At 42.8% G+C, this 23,529-nt stretch overlaps 5 protein-coding genes across 5 annotated transcripts; 2 read left to right on the top strand and 3 right to left on the bottom strand.

Moving 5' to 3' along the window:
* Window positions 1–2,847: 2,847 nt before the first annotated feature.
* On the top strand, window positions 2,848–4,704 carry EAF02_000696 (uncharacterized protein; the record flags this gene model as incomplete). The annotated part of the gene is made up of 1 exon (XM_038896744.1): window positions 2,848–4,704. One exon carries the CDS (start codon window positions 2,848–2,850, stop codon window positions 4,702–4,704), a length of 1,857 nt encoding a protein of 618 aa, XP_038763603.1.
* A 1,015-nt stretch (window positions 4,705–5,719) lies between these two features.
* EAF02_000695 (uncharacterized protein) lies at window positions 5,720–6,748 on the bottom strand (the record flags this gene model as incomplete). The annotated part of the gene is made up of 2 exons (XM_038896743.1): window positions 5,720–6,429; window positions 6,604–6,748. 2 exons carry the CDS (start codon window positions 6,746–6,748, stop codon window positions 5,720–5,722), a joined length of 855 nt encoding a protein of 284 aa, XP_038763602.1.
* Window positions 6,749–8,777: 2,029 nt separating this feature from the next.
* Window positions 8,778–12,425, bottom strand: EAF02_000694 (uncharacterized protein; the record flags this gene model as incomplete). The annotated part of the gene is made up of 4 exons (XM_038896742.1): window positions 8,778–10,054; window positions 10,175–12,095; window positions 12,204–12,277; window positions 12,353–12,425. 4 exons carry the CDS (start codon window positions 12,423–12,425, stop codon window positions 8,778–8,780), a joined length of 3,345 nt encoding a protein of 1,114 aa, XP_038763601.1.
* A 588-nt stretch (window positions 12,426–13,013) lies between these two features.
* EAF02_000693 (uncharacterized protein) lies at window positions 13,014–15,721 on the bottom strand (the record flags this gene model as incomplete). The annotated part of the gene is made up of 4 exons (XM_038896741.1): window positions 13,014–13,158; window positions 13,207–15,301; window positions 15,353–15,521; window positions 15,575–15,721. The coding sequence occupies 4 exons, from the start codon at window positions 15,719–15,721 to the stop codon at window positions 13,014–13,016; spliced, it is 2,556 nt and encodes an 851-aa protein (XP_038763600.1).
* Window positions 15,722–17,096: 1,375 nt separating this feature from the next.
* Window positions 17,097–18,843, top strand: EAF02_000692 (uncharacterized protein; the record flags this gene model as incomplete). Its single annotated transcript, XM_038896740.1, has 6 exons — window positions 17,097–17,204; window positions 17,267–17,357; window positions 17,463–17,712; window positions 17,767–17,822; window positions 17,882–17,944; window positions 18,044–18,843. 6 exons carry the CDS (start codon window positions 17,097–17,099, stop codon window positions 18,841–18,843), a joined length of 1,368 nt encoding a protein of 455 aa, XP_038763599.1.
* Between the last annotated feature and the right edge of the window lie 4,686 nt (window positions 18,844–23,529).

The following is a 23,529-nucleotide window of genomic DNA, read 5'->3' as shown; positions in this document are numbered from 1 at the left end:
TAACCGATACTCGTCTCGTATCACTAGGTTATGAGGGGTTCAGAGCTTCAATTCTTGTTCGCCCGCAGCTATGTCCAAATAACGTCCCGTTCTTAAATTTTCCCGCAATCAATTCAATCGATAATAATCGATAAGAAGAAAGAAACTTGTGGAGGAGTGGAGTTATGAACGAACCACCAATTTCTGCAAAAAATGCAAGACAAAAAAAGAAGTGGAGGAAGAAAAGGTGGTTCTTGACTCTGTCTTTTCGTCTGGAAAAAGAAAAGTAAGCTTGCACGGTTTGCAGAAGCATCTTCTCACAGCTGACAGGTGGAGCAAATGCGAACTCCTCTAGGATCAGTGCCATCCCAACCTCCTGAATTCTGGCGGTGAAGAGAAGGCTAATGCATGGATTTTGCGTGGCTACAGGGATGCATCACCACACGTGACAACATCGAGAAGAACGGTTGGGGTGCTATTTGTGGGAAGGAAATCCGTTAAGCATATGTGGGCATATCGTGGCGGTAGTTTGTTGAGTTTTGAGTTGGAATGAGATATGGGGAAGTAGGGGAGGGGGGACGAAGGGTTTTTAGATTTGTGGTTTGTGAGGTATTTAGTTTTAAAAAAGCATTCGTTGTGTGAGTAGCGTTATCATAGTCTTGGCCGCGATGGAGTTATGAATAAAAATGCATATTCTCATGTTGAGAATACCATGAATTTGACAAGACTTCGGATTTTATCCGATTAGTTGGTTACCATTGTTAAACGAAATCGTTCGAAACCTTTCTACCTAGGTAGGTAGTCAAGCGGGGGTCTCATTTTATATCGGTTAAAGCTGCGTTCTAACCTTGAAGCTACTTTGATCATGGAATCGTAGCATACTTCGTCAGTTTTCGATATCGAGGAAGACAAAATGTAATTTTCACACCACCATTCGGAAGAGACTAACCATACTAAAAATCAGCCTCGCCTAGACATCGACTGTCATATCATTAAGGATCCTTACTACAATCATTTTTATCTTAGCATTCAATCGCAATTTTCCATATCAGCTCTACCTGCTCGGACTACTAGGCACTCTGAGTTACATTTTCTCTTCTTATATAAAGGGGTGCGTGGACTGACGGGACGATTCCCAATTGCCAAAATCTGTAACATATTCAATCTCCGACTGATCAGTATCGGAACCTACCATTTCGTTGTTTGATCTGTAATGAATCATTGAAACATGTTTTTAAGGCCCTTCGATCAAGATTTGAAAAGATATTGCAAAGTTCGTTTTGGCAGTGTCCCGCCAATTTGCTCTTTCGGATGCTCTACAGGGATTGCTATGATGGTATGAGATGGAGATGTAGACGCCCCACGAGCCAGAAGCAGCTGAATCATATCACTGTCTTCGCTTAAGCCTGCTGTCGATATTGCATCAATACCGGTAGGATTTTCAATATTCTCTAGAAGTCGATCCAGTAATAGTTCGGCGATTCTATGACGATAATATTGACATGCCACTGCTAAAGCATACCATTTTTCATTGTTTTTGAAGATTTCTGCTCCAGAATTAAGGAGTTTCTCGACTACTTCGAATCTGTCACACTTCGATGCACTACACAGAGCCGTACCATAACAATTTAAATGGCTGGGTTAGCTCCAGCATACCAATGCTTCCTTTCCTGTATACGCTGCAATCTGTAATTGATTTTTCGACCGAGGTGCGAATGTCGTCTTTTTCTCATCAAATCCAACTCTGAAGTTGTTAGTGTCTCCTGCCTCGACCTCTAATTCAAGACTTACTCCATGCTCAATTAAGACTTTTGCAATGTTCTCAAAACCACTGCCACAGACCATATGGAGGGCAGTAACTCGCTGATCTGAGTAGCCACGATCGGAATCGAAAATTGAAGGAGGCATGCATCATTTGACTTCAACGTCCATAGAAACCCACTGTCTTATTTCTGAGTTGAGACATGTTGAGACATATTGACTTGAAGTCGCAAGATCTTTTTCTTTCTTATTCCTTCCAAGAAAGAGTTTGAATCAAATATATGGAACACCTTCGTTGAGATGAGGGTTTTGATCAAGAGCAAGCTGCAGAAAGTCAACCCCTGTTGCGCCGTCTGTTGTGTCACTTGAAGACTTGCCTGTAAATTTTTACAGAGTTATGGTCCCCAAAAAGATACTGATCCACTTGTCGAACTATCTTCCAAGCCTTCTTTTCTCGCCTTCAAAATATGGTCCTCTCTAGTAAAAATATGCTAAGAATGATTTTCACCAACCACCACACAAACAATCATACCGACGACTATTTTCATGCCATCGTCTCAAACCGCCTGCACTCGCAAGAACCTCGCACTTTAGCAACACGGCAGGACTTTCATGCTTGGGATTTTCGGCTTCAAGCATTGTGATGAAAGGGTGACGAGTGGAAGATGGGTGAGAGAGCGGGTGATGAGTAAAGGAAATTTTCTATTTCAAAGCTTCCACGGTTTGCCATTAGGGACTGCTAGTGAAATTGAAACTTGGTCTCAAATAATCAAAATACATTGATTCAATCTCCAATATGATTCCAACACTTGCAGGCTTATACCTATTCATAATTTCATCTTTTGTAGGTAGTCCTACATACCTACCTACATGAAGATCACGCCTGAAGGATATTGTGGTTGACTTAAACTGTTCTGACCAATCAAACCTTAGTAGAAAAACGTTAGCGTGTGCCGCTGCCGAGCCGCTTTTAAAGAGAAAAAAATTGAAGCTGGTAACAAGCGACAAAAAGCACGAGTGCCTTTTCAAAGCCCTCCGTAGCCTCGTCTTCTGCCTACCTACACATGTAATTCGAGCGACTGACTCCTCCAAAGAATTCACCCAAACATGGCGCAAGCAACAAAAGATAGCTTTCTCGACTTGGAGAAGTATCGCCTACAACTTGAGGATAATATCGCAAAACTTAGAAAATCGCTACAGCACTGGCAGACGTGGGATGCTGAATATGATGGCTTGAAAGAGGAAATTCTTTCAGCAGATCCTACCCCAAATCGTGAGGAACTCATCTCTATCGCACGAAACTACGAAGCCGATCTGGTCAAAGGAAAAGAAATCGAAGATATACTTGGTACCAGTACCCAAAGAAGCGCTGAACAAGTTGTGAATCTGTTAGATCGACGATTAGATTATGTTCAGCAAAATATCAAAACAATCGAGAAGCAAATCGAGACCGCAGAGGAGAAATTGGCGAAGGCAACTATCATCAGTACTCCGGACGTAAGAAATGAGGAAGGACTTCCTGTAACAGAAATCATCGAAGAGTTGGATGATGAAGGAAATGTCATTTCTTCAAGACTATCAACACCAGGAAATGTAAAGCCACAATTATTAGAGGTACTACACAAAGCTGGAATAATAGAGCCGGTATCCAAGGATGAATCGGGCGTCGTGGAAGAGGTGGTAGATGATGGACCAGCCAGCAAAGCTTCAGTACAAGTCGACACTACCCCCCGGGCGACCGAAACGAAGAGCGTTAAGGAATCCAATCCACCTACTACATCTTCAAAGCCTGGACCGAAGAGTGTGAAGTTTGCAGACGATTCAAAAACAGAGTCTGCGGAATCAAATTCAACGATCTCTCCAGCCGCAAAGCGCCTTGAAGAGATTATGCAATCTGCAAGAGAATCGGAAAAGCTTTCATTTGAGCCTGCCGTCATACCTACCGACGAATCTCCGGAGGATGCTGCTTTACGACGAGATATGTTACAATATGGAATGTCAGAAGTTGGATCTGTAGTGGCGGAAATAAATCTAGAAGATGGGAGTGATTGGGAATCTGAAGACTATGCAGATGATTCTGATAGCGATGATGAGGATCGATTTGGGAAATCAACACGTCAAGTTATGGATGATGAACTCCGTCAACATATGATTGAACTTGAAGAAAAGCTTGGTGTTAGGATGATGGAGAATGTTGGAAAGAGTTCGGATGATTATGGCATGGTCCAAGAAGGAATTGGACGGATATCTATTAGTGGCGAGGATACCAAGGATTCTGGCAAGGGAATCCTCACGACCCCCAGCAAGGGAAAATTGAAGGATTCTAATGCAGGCAATTCCGATGACTCTTCAAAGAAAAGCGTCAGATTTGCAGAGGAACTAGATGTTTCACCAGCCCCTGATAAACCAGTCACCTCCTCCTCAAAGGCCGAGATGAAAACTGCCCCCGTGGGAGACATCATTGAGAGAAAAGCTCCAGGGCCATCTTCTTTTGCTCCACCTGTTCAAAAGAAGGCTTCTCGCTTCAAGACATCTCGAACTCCGTTAAGCAATAGCACTAATGGCATTTTGCCTACCACTTCGGTCACCACAAATCCTTCCCATATCAAATTATTCCCTGCCACTCCAGCTACCCCTAAGCCCTTCTCTCAACCAATTCAATTTGCACCAGCCATCGAAAAGCCCCGAGAAGTTCCTACAGGTCCCGCAAACCGTACACTCGCACCCAACGTTATCGAAAGAGATGTACCACATGACACCAACGCAGCCCCACCAGATGAATTTGATCCGCAACTATTACACCAAGAAGTTGCAACTGAATATCATCGAATGAGAAACAAGATAATTGGTAAACAAGGTGGCTTTGGTCCGGAGGAAGAAGGTGAGATTGTACCATTTACGGAAGAAGAGGGTGGTCCAAAGAAAGTTAGTAGGTTCAAGGCAGCGAGACTAGCGAAATCTTGATATTGGTAGGTGTTTTGTAGACTCGAGAATTCAAATCACGACAAAATTTCGGTGGCTAGTAAATGCACGTTTCTCTATTACTGTCAAATCTTGCTATATTTTCTTCAATCAGCCTCTTTAGCGATCTCATTTCAGCCTGCTGCAATGAATGTTCAGCCAGTTACATGAAGGTCCCAAGGTCTCGCACAATGCGGAGATTACTAAAAAGCACTTGAAGCATACAGATCAATTGCACTCTCATCAGTAAGTCAAAGATTTCATCTCATAATTAGTCACTGGTATACACCCATATCACATACTTCTCTCTGCACGACGAGGCTAGCATTACACACATTGTCGCGACTAGTGCGCACCGTGAATTTCTTTCACGTATTCTTCTTCTTCTTTCCCCCGCCTTTGGGGCAATGATTGGAACGTACAAACATGACAATTGATGTACTTTGCAGCTTCAATCTGCTAGTACATTACAAACGTTCCTAGATTGACTTTCTTGTGCAAGCAAGCAAGACTGGGCTCTCTGACGTCGCGATCTCTATTCCGTGGTTGCGGGGATTCGTTTCACCCTGGACATTCTTTTTGAATTCTTATGTTTCTCTGGTGGTATGGTTTTGCACTGTATTTTCAAAAACAATCCGCAGAAAGGATATGAGTATTCAATTTTCATGATTTGTATGACTGGATATTCTTTGTGAGATCTCGCTTTACTTCAGATATTTTTCTTCTTTAAATGTCTCTTTTGCACGGCCACTGTTTGTTGGCGTCTCTTCACAGGGATTGTTACATCTCCTGAGTTCAAGGGAGATTAATGACCACGATTGATAGTGACTCAAAAAGGCAACATCTGGACGTTCCAGTCGCTGTTCTCACCCAATATCGCTCTGATAACGTCCATAGACCACCTGTAAAGATAAAGGCCAGCGCTGCCAGCATTCGAATATCTTGCAAACATAACCATCTCATTTCAATAAAAAAGCAGGTCGGAATCTACATTCTTATTGTATCCCAGTGCTTCTTCTCAGGAAGATAACAAGCCCAGAGATAAAGTGGCACCAGTTCCCCAGATGAGCCACTTGAAACACGACATGCAACTTTCGGGATCTTCGAGCTTGACCGAGTACAACATCATGATGAGCACCAATGTCGTGCCACCAATCGCCAATATACCGAAGCCCATAGTCAACCTGCCAAGGATGCTAGTAGCTAAGAGTAAAGCAATCTCAATTACCGCCAAAACCGCGCAGTTCCTTTTGGTGTTGTCTCTCCATGCCACTGCTAAACTTTTGACTCCTGCTTTCAAGTCGTCTTTTAGGTCTTGTTGCCCATATATGGTATCATAAATCAACGTGTTAAGTACGACAAAGAAGTACAGGCAAGCAAGAATGCAAAGTATGCGTGTCTCACTACTTTCTAGTGCGTCTAATCTTCCACACATCTCCACAAAGTCGATACCACCTGCTCCGGCACCTACGCCAACTCCGAAAGCAAATGAGACACCAAGCCACAACTGTGGATAATCGGTGAATCGCTTACATAGAGGATACACTATCTGCGTAGCAGAAAGTAAGGCAGCTGGTACGCGAGCCGAGTGAGGCAGTGGCGCAAGGGTCGTCAACACTCCTAGTACTGCTTGAATGGCCATGAAACCCAGAGCTGCAGGTCCACTGACAGCATTCCGTGCAATGGGTCGCAGTCTGCATCGTGCAACTTGTCGATCATAGGGGGCGTCTAGAAAATCGTTCCACGTACATGCAGCTCCACGCAGAAATATACATCCGCTTAAAATGTACAAATGTGGAACAAGGCGCTGCTCGAAGCTGGGGCGTGGAAAAGATAAATTGGCAGAATGAGATTGTGCAAAGAGTAAGCCAGCAATGTGAGGGAATTAGAATGCAAAGTAACCTGCCGGCTTCTCTATTCGCATAAGCTGAGCGTATGGCACCCAAGTAACTGGTAATAGTGAAAGAGGTCCTTTGGTTGGGGGGACATAATCTGGCAGGGAAGGCATAGTATTTGGGTTCGTGTCAAGTTTCATATCAATTGCCATGGTTTGATTCCTTTTGCGTGTTTAAAAATCGAATGTATTTGGTGTCAATTTTGCAATACTATGGTTTCAATAGAGGTTCGTTCTTAGATTTATATACATGCTCTAGTGAGATTCATCGCTAGGATTTGCATTTCTCACGTGCCGACCTTCATCTGCTAACCTTAAAGATCGACATTTATAATTTTGTATATCATTTTGGGATTCTGTGGCTTCAATCTGACACTCCAAAGTTACGATGCTTGTTACCTTAGCGATAGAATCTGCACCTGTAGTTTCTACGATCTTGTCAGAATACGCGACAACGTTGCATTTTGCTGCATCAAACTAGTGAAATTTAAACCTGCTTACCACATGATCAGAGTGTCTTAATATATTAAATGCTGTAGCTCGGCTCGGTTGACTAATTGAAGAAATTTGGCTTCTATTAGCAATCGCTGCAAAACAGTAACCCTCGTTTTTTGTTCACTAGGGTCTTCAGCTTCAAGCCAATGATTGTTATAATTGGTCGATATCAATCGCCTAACAGAAAAGCGACATCACTCAGGTTAGTTTGCGCACTTGAAAGCGGGCGCCGAGCCCTTCTGAGAATCTTCGACGGCATGTGAACGGCGCTCTCTGCAGGATCCCCACATCTTTATATGACTTCCAACCCCATTTGCGAATTTGTGATTGATTATCATATTGCTCAGCAAAAGAAGCCTTGTCGAAGATACACGTACTCGCGAAATTTCATCTCGGGAGTTCTAGAAGCATGTCAGTGTGTCGGTATTGACTCAAAGTTCCTTCTATCACATATCTGCATTACATCAGGTCGTCTATTAGGTATCTCATAGATCCAGTCCGATAAAGACTGCTTCCGGTTAATTCAAACTGGCCACTATGCCTCTCTTTCTCTCAATATCTCCATCTACGAGAGCAGCCCAGGAATCAAAAGAGCCAGCAAGGACTTCCACAGTATCGTTTTCGCATCATCCGCTCGAAGCCCTGAAGATGCCGAAGATGCCAGCTGAATAGAATAGCTAGCGCTGAGCACCGAGCACAAATTAAATTCCGAGTTTCGATTCAGCTCAGTAAAAAATTGACATGGGTGAAGTATCGTATCTCCTCTTTGGATAGGTACTTGCCGTAATTTCAATCATCTTCTATCGCTCTAAAGCTTTGGGTTTGTAGCCTCATAGAAATACTTGGCTCCGAAAACCCTCTTGTATTTTGTTCGTGGGTAAGAGTGTTTATCTCTTGATACTTGTACTTATTTCCCCCTGATAAATTCTTTAGCCAAATCTTCCCTTCCTCGCGAGATAGCAATCGTGTCAATAAAACCCTGCATCGAGTTTTGAATGATCTGGATTGTACTTCAACAATATGTAGCAATTATAACTCCTGAAAAGCTTGAGATACTGAATTCATTCCATATATCGAATTGACTGCTAGCGAATATCGAGAGATTATATCCAGTCTGTGGATACATAGTATTGATACCCTGAAATCGCATAGGCGGATAGGAGTCTATTCAACATAATCCAAGTATCATTGATGTCTTGACCCGAATGCCTGAATTCTCAGCTCAGGGAGGTAATTTCAACGAAATTCAATGTTTTGTCACGGCAGATCTCACAAGCGATTACGTACTCACACTCTGCCCACCCGCTTCACATACCAACTTCACAATACCAACTTCACAATACCAACTTCACAATACCAACTTCACAATACCAACTTCACAATACCAACTTCACAATACCAACTTCACAATACCAACTTCAAATTCGATCAAAAGAACCTGCACATTATTCAATAATTTGATTATTCTAGGTGATCTTTTACGGAAGTGAATAGGAAATGATTTGGAGTGTGTCTCGCCAATCCACATCAAGTACAATTTTGCACCTACTCAATTTTAAATTCCAATAATCGACATTGGCTACCACTCTCTCAAGAACTCCAAGTATACGAATAAACCCTATCTATTCTTCTATAGGTGTGATGCGTTGCCTTCAATCATTCTACATCAATCAATACCCAAGCTCCCTCAACGAATTTCAATTTCAATCCTCGATACACCCCTCGCCTCCACCACTCTCGCTAAATCCCCACTCGCCACAGCCCTCTCCAACCACCGTCTATACCCTATCGACGATCTCGGCCAGCGCGATTGTAAATATTGGTACTGTTGATTTTGTAACGGTTCATCCTCATCATATTCTCTCTCTGGCTTCGACCAAGCTGCCGGCATGTCGACACCCGGACCATAAACATCTTCCATGACCACATCACCATCTTCATCATAATTGACACTTTGATAACTCCAGCCCGAGCCTCTTCGTGCTGTGATGATTGTTGATATATCGGGAGATATTTTACCATCTAAATCTGGCGACATTGCTCCATCGAAAGATTGTTGTTCGAGCGGTGAGCGATGTTGAAGGATTTTTGATGAGAGAAAATCGCTGTTCATTTCACCGTTGGCATAATCGTCCGGGACATTTTCGCGAATGGTACCATCTCTAGACACACTTAACTTTGTGAAGTCTCTATGCTTTCCATCGTCCAAACGCCAGACTTTGGCAATTCCATCAGTACTAAAAGCCCAAACTGTGATACCATTGGTTGAATCAATCGCAAGATCGACTATTCCAGAGCATGTACCAATTCTCTGACCTTTTATCCTAACTGGCCACATATTTCCCGCAAAAATACCAGGCACTGGATGCTGAATAAGATTGAGCCATTCTTGAAGTCCCTCATCAGGCCACCAGTCCAGCCATTGCATATTTTTAGAATTTTTAGGAGTGTTTCGTTTATGGGTTACAGAGCTCTCCAAGACATTCTGAGAACTCTGAAAAACATCTCCGGGAACGGAAAACATCCAGATGCTCTGTTCTGCCCAACTTCCAAACGCTGCCACGACTCTTACTCCCCAGCTCAGATCAGAGCCTCCAGCATAAACCGTTGGACTACCTCTGCCTTCTGGTCCCTGAAACCAAACTTTTCGAAGTAATTTGGTAGGTCCTCCAACGGGGGCATCGCTGCCTAAACAAAGTGCTCCTGTACTTGGATCTGTAAACAAAATATGATATCCATCACTTAACGGTATAGCGCGATAGTGATCTGAATAATCAACCCTTCGACCAGAATCACTACGGAATCTTCCCACTGGTGTTAGTACCTGCTGAGTATGTTCTATTTCCTCACTATTGTCCCCGTGGCTTCCGCTCCATCCAATTCTTTGCCAAAATGAAGCACCTCGTGGTCTTCTTCCATATGATCTTTCGTGTACAGCTGTACATTCACTGGGTCTAGCCGCACCTATAAAAAATTAGTGTGTCTTGCGCGAATTTGGCTATTCAAGTGAAAATTTATGTCCAGTGTTTATGCTTAAGTTGAGTCGCTGTCTCCTTCGGGGTCTACAAGGTGATAATAACTTACTACTAATAAGCCTCAGCTTCTTCGCCGAGTCTATACTTTTGCGTGGAGGCAAAAAGAACAAGAAATCACTTGGAGCAGTAAGTGGAAACCATCTATTTAGATCCTGTCCAGTCAAAGCGTCAACCCAGTGCAATTCAATACCAGCCGAGCACCCAAAAGCCACACATCTTCGTTGAGGACAAATTGCCACAGAGCGTGGAGGATCGTCCTCAGAACAAAGATTTCGATATATTGAACGTGGGCCAGTTTCGACTGGCATTTCTCTCGCATCCGCGTTTGAGACTCTACGAGCTGGTAGCTTGCTTCGCAATCGACTTCCTGCTCCAACAGAGTGGGGGCTATTTCCTTCTCGAGGATATGAGTCTTTCACGGCACTAGCAGACCGAAGCGCTTCGTGGTATTCTGATCGTTGTGCAATCCCTGGAGAAGTAACATCACTACGGGTTGTAGCAATTCCGGGGAAAACAAAAGCGGTTGTAGATCTTCCAGCCCTTTGTACAGGAGCCGAACTATCCAAGCTAACGCGATCGAGAAATGAGACACCATGGTGAAAATCATTTGCTGGAGAGAGTGAAAGATCTGACCGACTTGAATGAGGCGAGGAAAGATCCGAAGTCTTGGGATTCGAAGAAACAGGGGGAGCAATATTGCTGAGAGAAATATCACATACAAGACCCATGCGCCCATCAAGCAAAACAGCAATTGCATATCTATGTGAAGAAGTATCCATACTGCATGCTAATACTCTGTGTGGACATATGATACTAGTGACTGGATGCAAAGAACCAGCTTGAACTTCATACCAATTATCCACATCGCGGTGGCTTTTGTTTAGTTCGTATATATAGACTAGACACCCATTCGCAGCCATCACAAACTTCCCACAACTACTCACCGTGAAAATGGTTCCAGCAGGAGTCGTTTCCTTGTATTGGACCGCGACTTCTGTGAAATCCACAGTCGAAGCTTGCAAAAAAGGTGAATCCTTTGATTCTAGTGGAAAGTGATCCGGGCTTACCGGTACTCCAGATCCCGTCCAATCTGGACCAAGAGCACATTCCCTTGAGATTCTTTTGCTCATGAACCATTCGTATTCGGAGCTACGTCGAAAAGTCGAGCTTTTTCTATCGGAGATTTCCTGCTGACAACTAGTCACCCAACCTCCACGCCGGATCATGTTTTCAAGAAGGGAGCGATCCATACTAGTAAGAAGCCATGCTCGGCATGTATGTCTGGCTGAATTGAAATCAGCCGGTGTGAGGTAATTGTATACTTGTTGAATGATTTCTGTTGGTAATTTCGAGAACGTGAATGATGTTGATTGACGAGCAGATTCTTCTAATCGAACAATACTAGGTAGACGATTAGAATATGATTCAACTAGTAAAGTTAGTTCAGGAGAAACAGGAGAGGATTCGCTGTAAACTTTTGTAACTGTCCGTGTGAGTGGTTCGATTGGAGATATAGTGGAGCTTATAGAACTTCCTCCAGAAGTCCTAGATCGAAGTCGACTCTTTAATTCTTTCGCCTCAAGGGAGCCATTCAAACTGCTTGGAGACGCATGTCCGCTAAGTACCTCCGAAAAGCTATCCTGCTGAGATATCCCTCTTAATGGCTCTAATACCTGGTCATCTAATATTGCAGCAGGATCATCGGGGTTATCATGAAGAGTATGACTTCGATCGCGCCTACGTATGGGCCGGCCATCCACCTCGATGGTTGTTTTGTTTCTTCCAAGTCGAGATTCAGCCTTTTCAAGAGGATTGCAGTATCTTGGGCCTCGTTCTAATGTTCTTCCACGTTCAACTCCTTTTCCTTTATCACGTTTCTCCTGGTTTTGTGGGACAGCATCGAGTTGTGAAAGCTCCCACGGGTTGTACGGAAATTGAGGATCGACAACTGTATCATTAACTGAAGTGATCTACAGGTATATGAGTTAGTGTCCAAGTTCTGTGACCCTCATCGGAAGGTCCCAAAGCATACGCATTGATGATATACGGGCATCGTTGCTTTGGAAAGGTCGCCTTACTAAATCTGACAAGCCACGGGACACGGAGGCATCATTCACTCCTAAAGCCGATGAGCGCCGCTTGCTCGGAGAATCTGAATATATATTAATATTAGATCATTAATTCTCCTCTAATATCAACCAGTCACAATCGAGTCAGTACTACGAACCATTACATTGCTCCATTCTCTCACCATCCAATCCTACATCTTTCAATGTGCTGGCTGCGTCTCCAACGGTCATGATATGTCTTGTCGGGGATTCGTAAAGAGATGTGACAGCAATCGAAGAGTATATTTTCCTAACAACTGGCGGACAAGACGTTGAAGTGTGATCTGCGATCGCTCTTGATAAGAGAATCTGGGAAGACGTCGTGTCGACAGCCCCCGGCTGGGCGGCTATGTTATTAATAATAGTTGAGTGATAGGAGATAATTGGCATTACTAGGAGGGTGCCTTTATGTTATGCTATTTAGGATCCTCACCAATGAATGTTGAAAAGTAGAAGGTTGATTTTTAGGTGCAGAATTTGGTGTCATCTCTCTGAAAAGACGATGTTGAACATTAAGGATAATTCACGAATTTTATGGCTGAAAATATCAGGAAAAGATAGAATGTCCAGGAGATCAAGCCTGTTGCAATGAGAATTAACTTTGTAGGAAAGAACACTGGGTATATATAATTAAAGCAATGTCAAATCATGAAAGGAAGGCCCGACCCAACCCTGAATAACACGACCAGAAACGCCATTCATACCATCAACTTGAAGACCATAACTAACTAACCACTGTCTCATGCTAACAATAAGATACACGCTTCATTTACAATCATATCATACATTTTCATCGCCAACCTCTCTCCAAATGTGGGTATCGCCAAGACTCAGCGAACTTGCGGCAGATTCTTCACGATTCAATTGTGGAGTGCTACCATTCGGCTCGCTATCTGGGTCCTTGTTGATCCAGATCTTTTCTAATCTATGTATGGTCAGTATGGAACAGTAAGTTTGCTCGGAAATAACATACGGTACAACGAGACTTGGGTTTATATATCTCATCCCTTTTTCCCTTGCTTCATCAACTGTGCTGCCTCTCCTCTGAATGTGTCCTGGAGGTCTGTCGATGCCAATATTTTCGCCAGCAATATTTATGTCTGGATCGCTATCTCTTCTAATACTTCTCAAAGCGATGAACTTAATGAATGGCTGGAATGTTCGACGGAAGTAGTAGCTGTACCAGATGGTAAATGGTATGAGAGGAACAACAAGTATGGCTGGAGTGAACGCTTTCCTCAAAGCAATCACTCCCGCCATAGTCAGTTGGAAGAAGCCTAAGCCGACAAGAAGACGATAAACTATCATAGGCCAAGCACCTCCAGTAGCATGTTGTGGATGGTCCATGGCATATAAAAGCTGATACTTGTATGTGTAATAACCGAGAGCAAAGTACGCCATTCCAAATAATAGAACTAGATATCCTGCTGGCTGTATACTATAGACCATGCATAGAATGTAGATTAGAAGTGCCGAAGGAAGATAAAACCCGTAACTAAAAATAGGTGGCTGTACCAGCTCAGCATAATCTCTAGGAGTCTTGGCACCCATAAGTGTGATAGGGTACAAAGACACACTCCCGAATTCCAGCAGCCTAAAAGGTAGAAGACCAAGAGCTTGTAGCAAAATGAAGTTGGTGTAAAACATGGAGAGATCAGAGATTGACTGGGCTAGCGTATATGCAATCTTCGTTGTGTCCTTCAATGTTTCCTGTAAGACTGGCCAGAACTTACTCGCCGCGCCAAAAACCGTGAAAACGAGGAATACATTGAAAAATGTAAAGTAGAAGTTTTTGGATATGACGGAGAGCTCCACTTCGCCTTGTGAGATTGATCCTTGCCTATTTGCAAGGTAATCATACAAGAATGGAATTGCCAAATTGAGTAATGAGACAACAAGTGTAGGTAAGCCAGTCTGAACCAAAGCCTTGAGTATATCGTGGCTTTCCAAAACATCCGCAAGACCCGGCCAAACCTGTCGAATCGAGCATAAACTGACAAGACCAGCTAGGGCAGCCACTGGAATAAGCCAAAAGATGGTGAGTATAAGAATGAAGATAGTGATCGCCCAAGAACGAATCATACGGTTTGATCTAGGTAGATAAGTATTTGTCCAAACGATATCTGATGGTGCAGGAGCTGGCCTTGCCATCAGCTGCATTGGCGTTGGGTCCAGGAGAGCTTGCACCGCCATTTGACAAGCGGGAATGGAGTCCATGGTGACAAATGCAAGTGCTGTAGGGCTGTACTCCTGTTTTCTTGCATCACTGATCATATCATCTAGCCTTCGCAGCTGTTCTTCGTAGTGGTCGATTGCATCTACTTTCCTGCTTTGAAAATTAAGAAAGCCGTACCAGATTCGCGTAGTCGGTCTTGGCTGATCGTACGAGGTAATGTGATCGCTTCCTAACAGATTATCACCCTCATGACTTAGCGATCCATCCTCAGCATTCGCTTCAGGTGCCGAGTGTTGTGTACGTATTGGTCCTACACTCGGACGTTGTTGTTGACCAAGGTGTACAGTCCATGCCTCTTCAAGCCTCCTTACGACTTGCACTCTCTTGTCCATCATATCATCAAGTTTTTTCCAATTGCGACATAAAGTCACACTCTCCACTTTCCCTATCTGAAGTTTCTCTAAGAATTCTGTGATCTTTCCTTCAGACCTCAAATCCTCCGGTATTCCAGAAAGTTTGATTGTTCGGTCGGTAATTGTGGATTGGCTTCCCAGGTAGTCCTGGCGAACCCTGATTACGCGGTGGGTTTGTCTATTCATGAAAAATATTGCGAGTCCAGTGAAAACGTAGGTGAAGACAAGGTATGACCAGAGATAGTTGGTATCAGGTAATTTGTCGTCAGAGTCTTTTGGTACTTCTAAAGTCAAAGCCCCGTCCCATCCACCATGCCAACCCTCCAACTTTGAGTAATCTGGAATATCGGGAGGACTCGTTGTATTTCCAAATGGATCGAATACGTAATAGTAGTGTTGATTTATTGGGGCAAGAATGGCAGCTGCCATGATAAACATGACCCCGAATAGTTTCATTGACATCTTGAAAATGATAGGAACTAATTGAAGTCAGCATTGTTCATTCTCCAGGTGAAGTAGGTCCTCAAGACATACAACATATGCATCCAATCCAGCAGATGCAAGTACTTGTTCTTCTGTGACTCTATACAAAATAGGAATCCAACCAAAAAAGGTATCCGGAAGCTCTGGCAGATTTGCAGCAGCATCAACATGTCGTTTGCGCGCAGCATATAAACTCTTCCATTTTGGTCGCAAAATCTATAAACATCAGCAAAGTTCTATCAATTAGGCGTACTCTTGTCGTTACTTACACAGAATCCGAGGAAAGCAGACACACCGAGAGTTAGTGAAAGGACCAGTTGAACATATATCGCAGTCTGTTGTCCTTCAACATGTGTAGGGTCGTATGTTGGGCAATCCTTTTCCGGGTCTCTGAGGGCATCCATAGTGGAAGCCATGATAAGTTTTGGCAGACTTTTGGAATTATTGAAAGAATAACATTACCAACAAGGTAAACAATTAATTTAGCTGAAGGAACCCAGGCCAAGATCCATCTTTTGTTATGGCGGTGATGGATTGCCAAGCTATGACGATTTACCAGTACAAGCTTAGTCGTTATGTAAGCGGGTTAGCCAGGAACGTTAGTACATTCAGCCACTGCCGGGGGTGAAGTTGAAGCACCGCCACATCACCATCAAACTTGGAACTTCCAAGGTTCACCTGGGCACTTTGAAAGACACTACATCACTTCGAAGCCATCTTTACTGCAATCAACTTACTATTTGTCGGTATCAAGAATGATCCCGTCTTTCCTCCTCATTCTGTTGATTGAGGTCATGCCAAACAAGATTTGCTACGGATTCATTCTCACTCCTGTGGATAAATCTCCCTAGAGAGATTTGAAAGATCTTCTAGAGCGGAGCGAAACAGTCTCCACGGCAGTAGCATCGCGGAGCTTCATATTCGTATTTTTTGTTTCTCGTGTTTCTTCTTCACATATCTCATATAGAAGATGATAATCATCTAAAAGAGCCCCGATATTTTGAATTGATTACGATTTGTTCTTTCTATCATCTACTATGCACCGAATGACGCTTGAGATACTCATATTTTACATCTGAGTTGCCATGTCAGACGGCTATGGCAATGAGACTGGAGCTTGATTCAACGAAGCTTCAAGAGGCATTGGGGCTTATGCTATGCTCATATCAGACATGAGCAAGATGTTATTCAATTCGTGTGTTGGAGATAATTTCATGCATTGAGGTGATATGATCTCACCGTACCCACCACGTAATGGTTGAATGATCAAATTCTGTGTGAGAGTCGGAAGGTTCTACTCGCACCTAGTGAACAGTTATGCGATATTGTTGAGTATGGATCTTTTGATGTTCACACAGAATTTATTACCTAGTACACATGATAGATACATGGTCGATATTTGAGTCAAAAATTTCCAAAATTGGATTATAACCACGAATTTTGAGTCTTGAATAGTATACCTAATAAGGGCTCCAGACCTCCTATTATGTAGCAGTAGTTTGAGCATTCAAGCATTCAAGCTTACCTAAGTCAAAATTTCCACTGCTCCAGTGCTCCTTCCATTTTTGTTCCTTCCCTCATCTATCCTACTCTCCCTAGCGTACTTTTCTCTTCATGTGCATTTCATCTTTCACCTTCTGCCTACAACTTCGATAAATCCAGATCTATCTCCTCACATTTCAACTATTCTCCTTGTACTCTATACGTCTCCATGCCATCGACTCTTCTCACATCCCTCGGTTCAATTCATCATATATAAAATAGAATTGAAAATAATATTGAAGGGTCATTATGGAGATTGTTCCGGCTCAGCCAATTCTTGCAAAGCCGACCGTTGTCTTCGAGGCAAGACTTCGATCATTCGTTGAGGATGATTTGGGAAGCAATGATTTGAAAGCTGTATGGAGACGAGACAATTCCAACTTTCTTTCCAAGAACCTGACTGATACTTTATACACTAGACTCACAAGGTTCTTTCTGAGTTTATTCAGAAGCCAGAGGTTGAAGACATTATTTGCAGCATTGACGTTGACATATTGCCTCTTCTTGCACGTGGGTCTCTTTGCATCAATTATCTTTCTTGCTGGAATCAATACTTATCAAGAATCAACAGAACGTAGTCTTGAGTGGGGGTCAAAGGTATAGCTCTAGATATAGAGTCTTTAGTCCCAGTTGAAATCATCGCCGTTGAAAATCAAGAAAAGCCTACCCACCTCACACTTCGAGATGTATTAAGCCGTTTCTGTGTCTACAGGATGCATGGTACTCCGCCACCGCCACCATTGACACGTTCATCTGAAGACCAGGATGGCGTTGATTCGGATTTTGAGTACGATGAGGATCCAGAGATACCATCGGCTGAAGTTTTTGACATGCCTCATCATGATTTTGATGGATGTTGGGAGGAGTAAGTTGCAAAATAATTTCCATCATATGCTTTTTAAACTAACGCTTCACGCAGGCTCATCTTTGATCAAAATCATAAGGAAGATTTGTCTTGGATGATATCGAATATGCGTACGAACAGCTTTCCAGTAGCGTTGAGTTTATTTGGTAGCTAATTGGCTGTCCAACAGTGTTGCTTTCTGCAATCGCAGTACCTGCAAAGAAAAAAATGAGTCCAATGGCTCTTTTTCATGGTGCGTCTACGCAATTCCCTAATCCTAATAATCAGAATTAAGTCTAATGTTTATGGGGTTACCAATGTCCATCATTGCTATTACTGCAGTGATGGCTAGGTAGTGCCCCACTCAATCTAGGTCCTCCAGGAACAGGAAAGACAACACTATGCCAAGCAATTGCACAACGATTAGCCATTCGGTTGGTCGAACAATTTCCACATACGAAACTCATCCAAGTCAAGACAGCGACGCTTTTATCGAAGTACTATAGTGAAAGCGCTAGTCAAGTCGATGATTTGCTTACCAAGATCAAAATAATGTGCCAAGTCAATCCAAACCGCATCATCATTGTATTGATTGACGAGGTTGAATCTATTGCCGTATCAAGACACTCGGGTGTTATGCATGGAGAAGCTCAGGATTCACTACGAGCTACCAATGCTCTACTCACTGGTTTTGACAGGGTCAGAGCTTGTCCAAATGTTGTTTTCATGTCGACTTCAAACATGATTGATTGTCTCGATGAAGCATTCGTCGATAGATGTGCTATCCAGATTCCATTCCAACCACCTTCTAAGGAATCTCAATACAAAATCTTAAAGGCAAGTGTGTTAGAGCTTGTGAGAAGACAGATTATCATAGCCGATGTGTCTGCACTCATAGATCACACACAATTAATACAATCCTGGCAGGAGGCTACTCTCTACTCCGTCTTCCAGAATGAAACTCCTACAGGAAAGCTGCTCAACATCATTAATCAGTTGAACTCGTCGGCTGCAAAGGGAAAACTTGGTATATCTGGTCGATTCCTAACACAGATTCCCGAGCAGGCTTTGATGAGATGCGCCAGGCCAAACAAGATTTTGCATCTGGATGTCGCTTTGGATTGCATCAAAATTTCGTTGAAGAGCTGTTGAGTTCACGGGTCCAGAACGAAAGCCTTCCGAGCTTGAAGCACAACCAGATACAAAACACCACTGCTGCTGTCATTCCAAGAAAGACGGATGATCTTACACTGATGAGATGGATTTTAAGGATGTAAGATATCAATTGAGGCTGATTGATACTTGAAACGCGAAGAAAATTTGCATGTCTGTGGAGTATATTTAATTGTGTACTCATGGGGAAAAAACTCTAGGCGAAAGCTTTTCAAACAGTCATCATTTAGAATTGCTTTCCTTGCTGTATCATCAAATGGCGGAATCGCAGAATCAAATACTTTGCTGTGTTTCAATGGACTTGAATATTGCATTCCTGGGATGATTATGCTTCCATGTTGACTGACTTATGTGAACAGAAAATGAAAATATAGTGTTTGAGTCTGCATGCCTTAGAAATTCTGATTTATTAAACTTGATACTTCATTTGAGTCTCGAGTCTTGAGTCCTATAATCTGAATGAAATGCGACGCAAATGACGTGAAGAAGATTGAGAGTGACAGAAATTTGGTGCGGTAATTTTGCATAATGTTGAATGAATGGTGTAGTTTTTCTTTGCAGCAATATCAGTATCGACAGTTTTGAATAATTAATAGAATATCTTGAAGAGATGTTATACCTACTAGGTATCTAAATCAGGTTCCGGATACCAAGCAGTATATATATAAGATCTAGCTATGAGATGAATAAATATACAGCCCCAAATTGCAAACCATGCTTTTTCTCTCTTCAGATATTGGTTCGAGTTGTGGTACGATGGTATTCGTATGGTGTTTTGGAAGCTATTTTGGGGATTCTTGGGCGGGATGCTGGTATACTACTAGGTATCTCCTGTGTTTTTGATTGTGGAGAGGATGTGGATGTGGATGTGGATATGGATGGAGAGCGGTATGGAGGGCGAGGGAGGGTGAGGATGTGGATAGTAGGGTGAGAATAAGGGGATGTGAGTATTGAGTTGGGAAGGGAAGGGAAGGGAAGGGAAGGGAAGGGAAGGGAAGAATAGAAGATATGATTACGAGGAAGTGGGTGTCTTGTCTTGTCTTTTCTAGGGAAAGAGGGAGGGAGGGAGGGAGGGAGGAATTCCCACTCGCAAGGAGAGGGGTGAGGGATGAGGTGTTATGGTGTAGTGTAGTGTAGTGTAGTGTAGATACTTAGGTATGTAGATAGTATACGAATGAGAATATAGAAATGATTGATGTATTGCGAACTTAGATCTAGCTAGGTAGCTAGTTATTGGGATATGGTATTCTGGAGAGAGGGATGGGATGGGATGATTGTGTGATTGTGATTGTGATGGGATGGGATGGATATGTATGCATGGAGAATGGGAATGGTAGATAGGTGTACTAATATGGTAACACCGTCCGGCTTTTTTTCTTTTCTTCGATTTTCAACTCCGAAATGCGAGAGGGTGTTGATAATATTTTGTATGTGTGTTTACTTGAGATGAGGAGATTTGGGCTTTTGTTGGATGTTTTATTGTAGATTGCTGCTGCTGCTGCTGATGATGGTGATTAAAAGACTGATTGTGAGTGCTGGATAGAGAGAGAGTAAGTCACTTCTTGAATTACGGGCCGGGCTCTAAAACATACGAGTGATAGTCATGGAGAGTGAGGGAGAAGAGAGAAGTGAATATGACACGCTTTTCATAATGATAAAGCGAGTGGATAACTAGGTATGGAGACCCAGGAGGAATAGGAAGGGAGATTCATGGGACGCTAGAAACTTGGATTTGGGGATAGATTTTGCGCGATTGCTTCAAAAGCTTTGAGAAATTGTACAAGGACACATTTTCAATCAAGTATTTAGATTGTAGGTTTTTGTCACAAGTAATCAATGTTTGGATGAATTGTGATTTTTCCCACTTTGAAGAGTAAGAGTTCCACAAACCCGTGCACTTACTGTTTGTCGGAGTATAGATTTGTGAAAGGATTTAGATAGAACTTGGTTCGGAGATGGAAAATTGCTGTAGGAATGTGTGCATGAAAATGATGAGAGATTGAGTTTCGTAGACATGATGGGCTGTTGGCAGACTGTGTAATACTGAGCTGAACACTAATCCCATAGTTGTCTATTGAGAACGGAAGAACTCGAGGTATCGATACAGCCTGTTGTCGGCAAAATGAGCAAGTCGATGGTGGTGAGTCGAAAAATGGTGATCGTACCGTCACCATCATTCTAAACACCAAGAAGTCAGACAAAGTTGAACTCTTGCGAACCAACCAGCGAAAGGCGCTGGTGGTTTGACTCAGAAGATTGGTAGATAAGGATTGATGAGCTCATCACTATAACGGTCATCTTCTTCACTACATGCGCAAATCATCGTCCTACATCACTAAATAAGGCTGTCGAATACAATAAGAAGATAGAGTTGTACGACGAGACTTCTCAGATGTAGAACACAAGCTCCATTTTCCTTCCTCTTTTGTCTCATCGGGCCATCCTAGTGGGAGCCAGTGAAACCGGCTGGACTGCGAGACAATTCTTTTTCAGCATCGATGATGTCCATTCGATAAGTGCTGTAATTGACGATTCAGGATGAGTTCTATTGTTGGAAGGTTACTCTCACATCCACATGTCCGAAGAGAAAATATCCCAATCATTTCGAGATCCTGTGGTCCGGACTTGGCCAAGTTGTGTAACCGGCAGGCCTCGACGGGTAAGAAATACGACATTAAAACCTGGAAAACTTCCGGGAGAATGGTTTCCATTTCATGTGTCTGTATGGTTGGTCTCCGTAGAATCTGAAATTGATGTGTATTGAGGTATTCGCTATTAGGCAGCAAAACTGGTATTGCCTACAAATACCGGTATAGATTGATAAGAATAAATGATATATCGCGTTATATTGCGTTTGCATCACTGCATAGAAGGAATCTATTATTGTTCCTCGTATTTTTGAAGCCATCTAGAGAAAGTTCTCCTCGTTTGGGTCTTGACTCATCGTGTAACCACAGAAGCTCCAAACCCTGAAACATATCAAGATGAAGATGGTGGTTCGTGATTCGGAGACGGATCAATTCGTAACGAGAATGATTGGCGATGATAACAATTATCAAGAAGAGGTTGCAAGCGGCCCGGTTCGTACGGTGCGAATTCTGAGATGTGATAGGATTTTGTGCCCAACGCTCATTAATGGATGAAGATGACCTTATTTTGATCTGGATATCAAAATTTCCCCATATGCCGAACGAGGTAGTAGATGTTGTAGATCATGCCATCTACCGGAGTTTTTCACCGCACCAGCCAGGAAACGAATGTAGTCGGGAAAAGTCGGTTCAAAAAGTTGAGCATCTACAGAGAAGGTAGCGGCAGATTATTGCTAGAGAGGATATGGACGGTTTGATATTGAAGGGATTATTCCATATTGAGCCATGTTTATAATAACCATTCCAAGTTTTGTGTATGGTTGAGCGTTTAAAAAGAATTAAGAGGAGCATACGACGCACGCGTTTGTATGGAGATTGGTGAGTGGTCGAGTGAAAGCTGGCGTCGATTTTATATCTTACTACTTTCTACCTAGTCTTTGGTATTTACCTGAAGAAGAGTAGTATTATACTTTGAACCGTAGTCCTCTCCTCTTCCAAAAAGCGGAGCGAGCGAGCGAAGTATACTTACTGCACCGAAAGACAGCCCACCAGTAATTAACTTTTCAGGGATTTAATGATCAAGCTGTGGCTGATGAGATCGTTTTTTTGACACACATTCTATGTGTTCTAGCCCGTTCAAGTCTCGACTAGAGCGCCAAGTTTCCTTTTTGGAGGTGGAGCTCCTCTGCCTTGGAAATAGATATAACATGAATGTTGAAGCCAAGGAAGGAAATGGGTGAAGGAATTAACAAATGATAAATAGATAGTAAACAATAAATAACTAAACAAACAAACAAATACATGGATAAATAGAATAATAATAAACCATTGGATATCTGAGAATTGCATCTTCTATGTCGCAGTTATTAAGAATGCCAACCTCGAAACAAAGCCAACTGCCTACAGATACAACAAAAGTGTGATAGTCCTGGTGCCAGTGCTAGTCAGTCACACCTCCGCATGGAGCTTTGTATTGACAGATGTCTTTGAGTTTGTGAAGACCAATTCAATACGAGTCCGAAACAGTGGTTGGTTAAGAGGAATTGTTGAGTAGGTAAGAATGGTTAGTTACAGAGGTCCTGAGCACATCACCGCCATCCACCACCATCACAGGCTTTCTTTTGATCGAGACAGCTGTGGTTTGGATTGGTTGAAATAGAGTTCTCGATGTATACTTGGGAGAGGCACAGAGTAGCGAGGGAGTTTAGTCCCTTGCCGTACATACACATTACACGCTTCATGCCAAAGCTAGCCAGATGGCGCGTTCGTCTTAGTCGTGAGGGGTCTTGACTGTTGGGGAACTATGTTTCCACGTATATACTAAGGGACTAACCTTATATCCAAGAAGATCGTCCGGACTGAGCTATAATTATCCAAAAATGGCTCAAGTATACCGGTGTCTAGGGAATATACCTTGGTATTCGTACATCGTACAAAGTATCGCTTCAATGGAATCGGTATTGAACAATGAACAGACAGACCGTGAGCGTGTTCCCCTGAAAGAGGATGTATATATTCAACATTTGATAGAGAACAATCGCGGCGGGATGTGGATTCACATTGCATACTTGCGTAT

The sequence above is a fragment of the Botrytis sinoallii genome (assembly GCF_014898435.1).
Source record: "Botrytis sinoallii strain Bc 23 chromosome Unknown BSIN_001, whole genome shotgun sequence".
Taxonomy (NCBI): domain Eukaryota; kingdom Fungi; phylum Ascomycota; class Leotiomycetes; order Helotiales; family Sclerotiniaceae; genus Botrytis; species Botrytis sinoallii.
The sequence above is the reverse complement of the archived record's forward strand: the minus strand, read 5'-3'. Positions and strand labels throughout refer to the sequence as shown.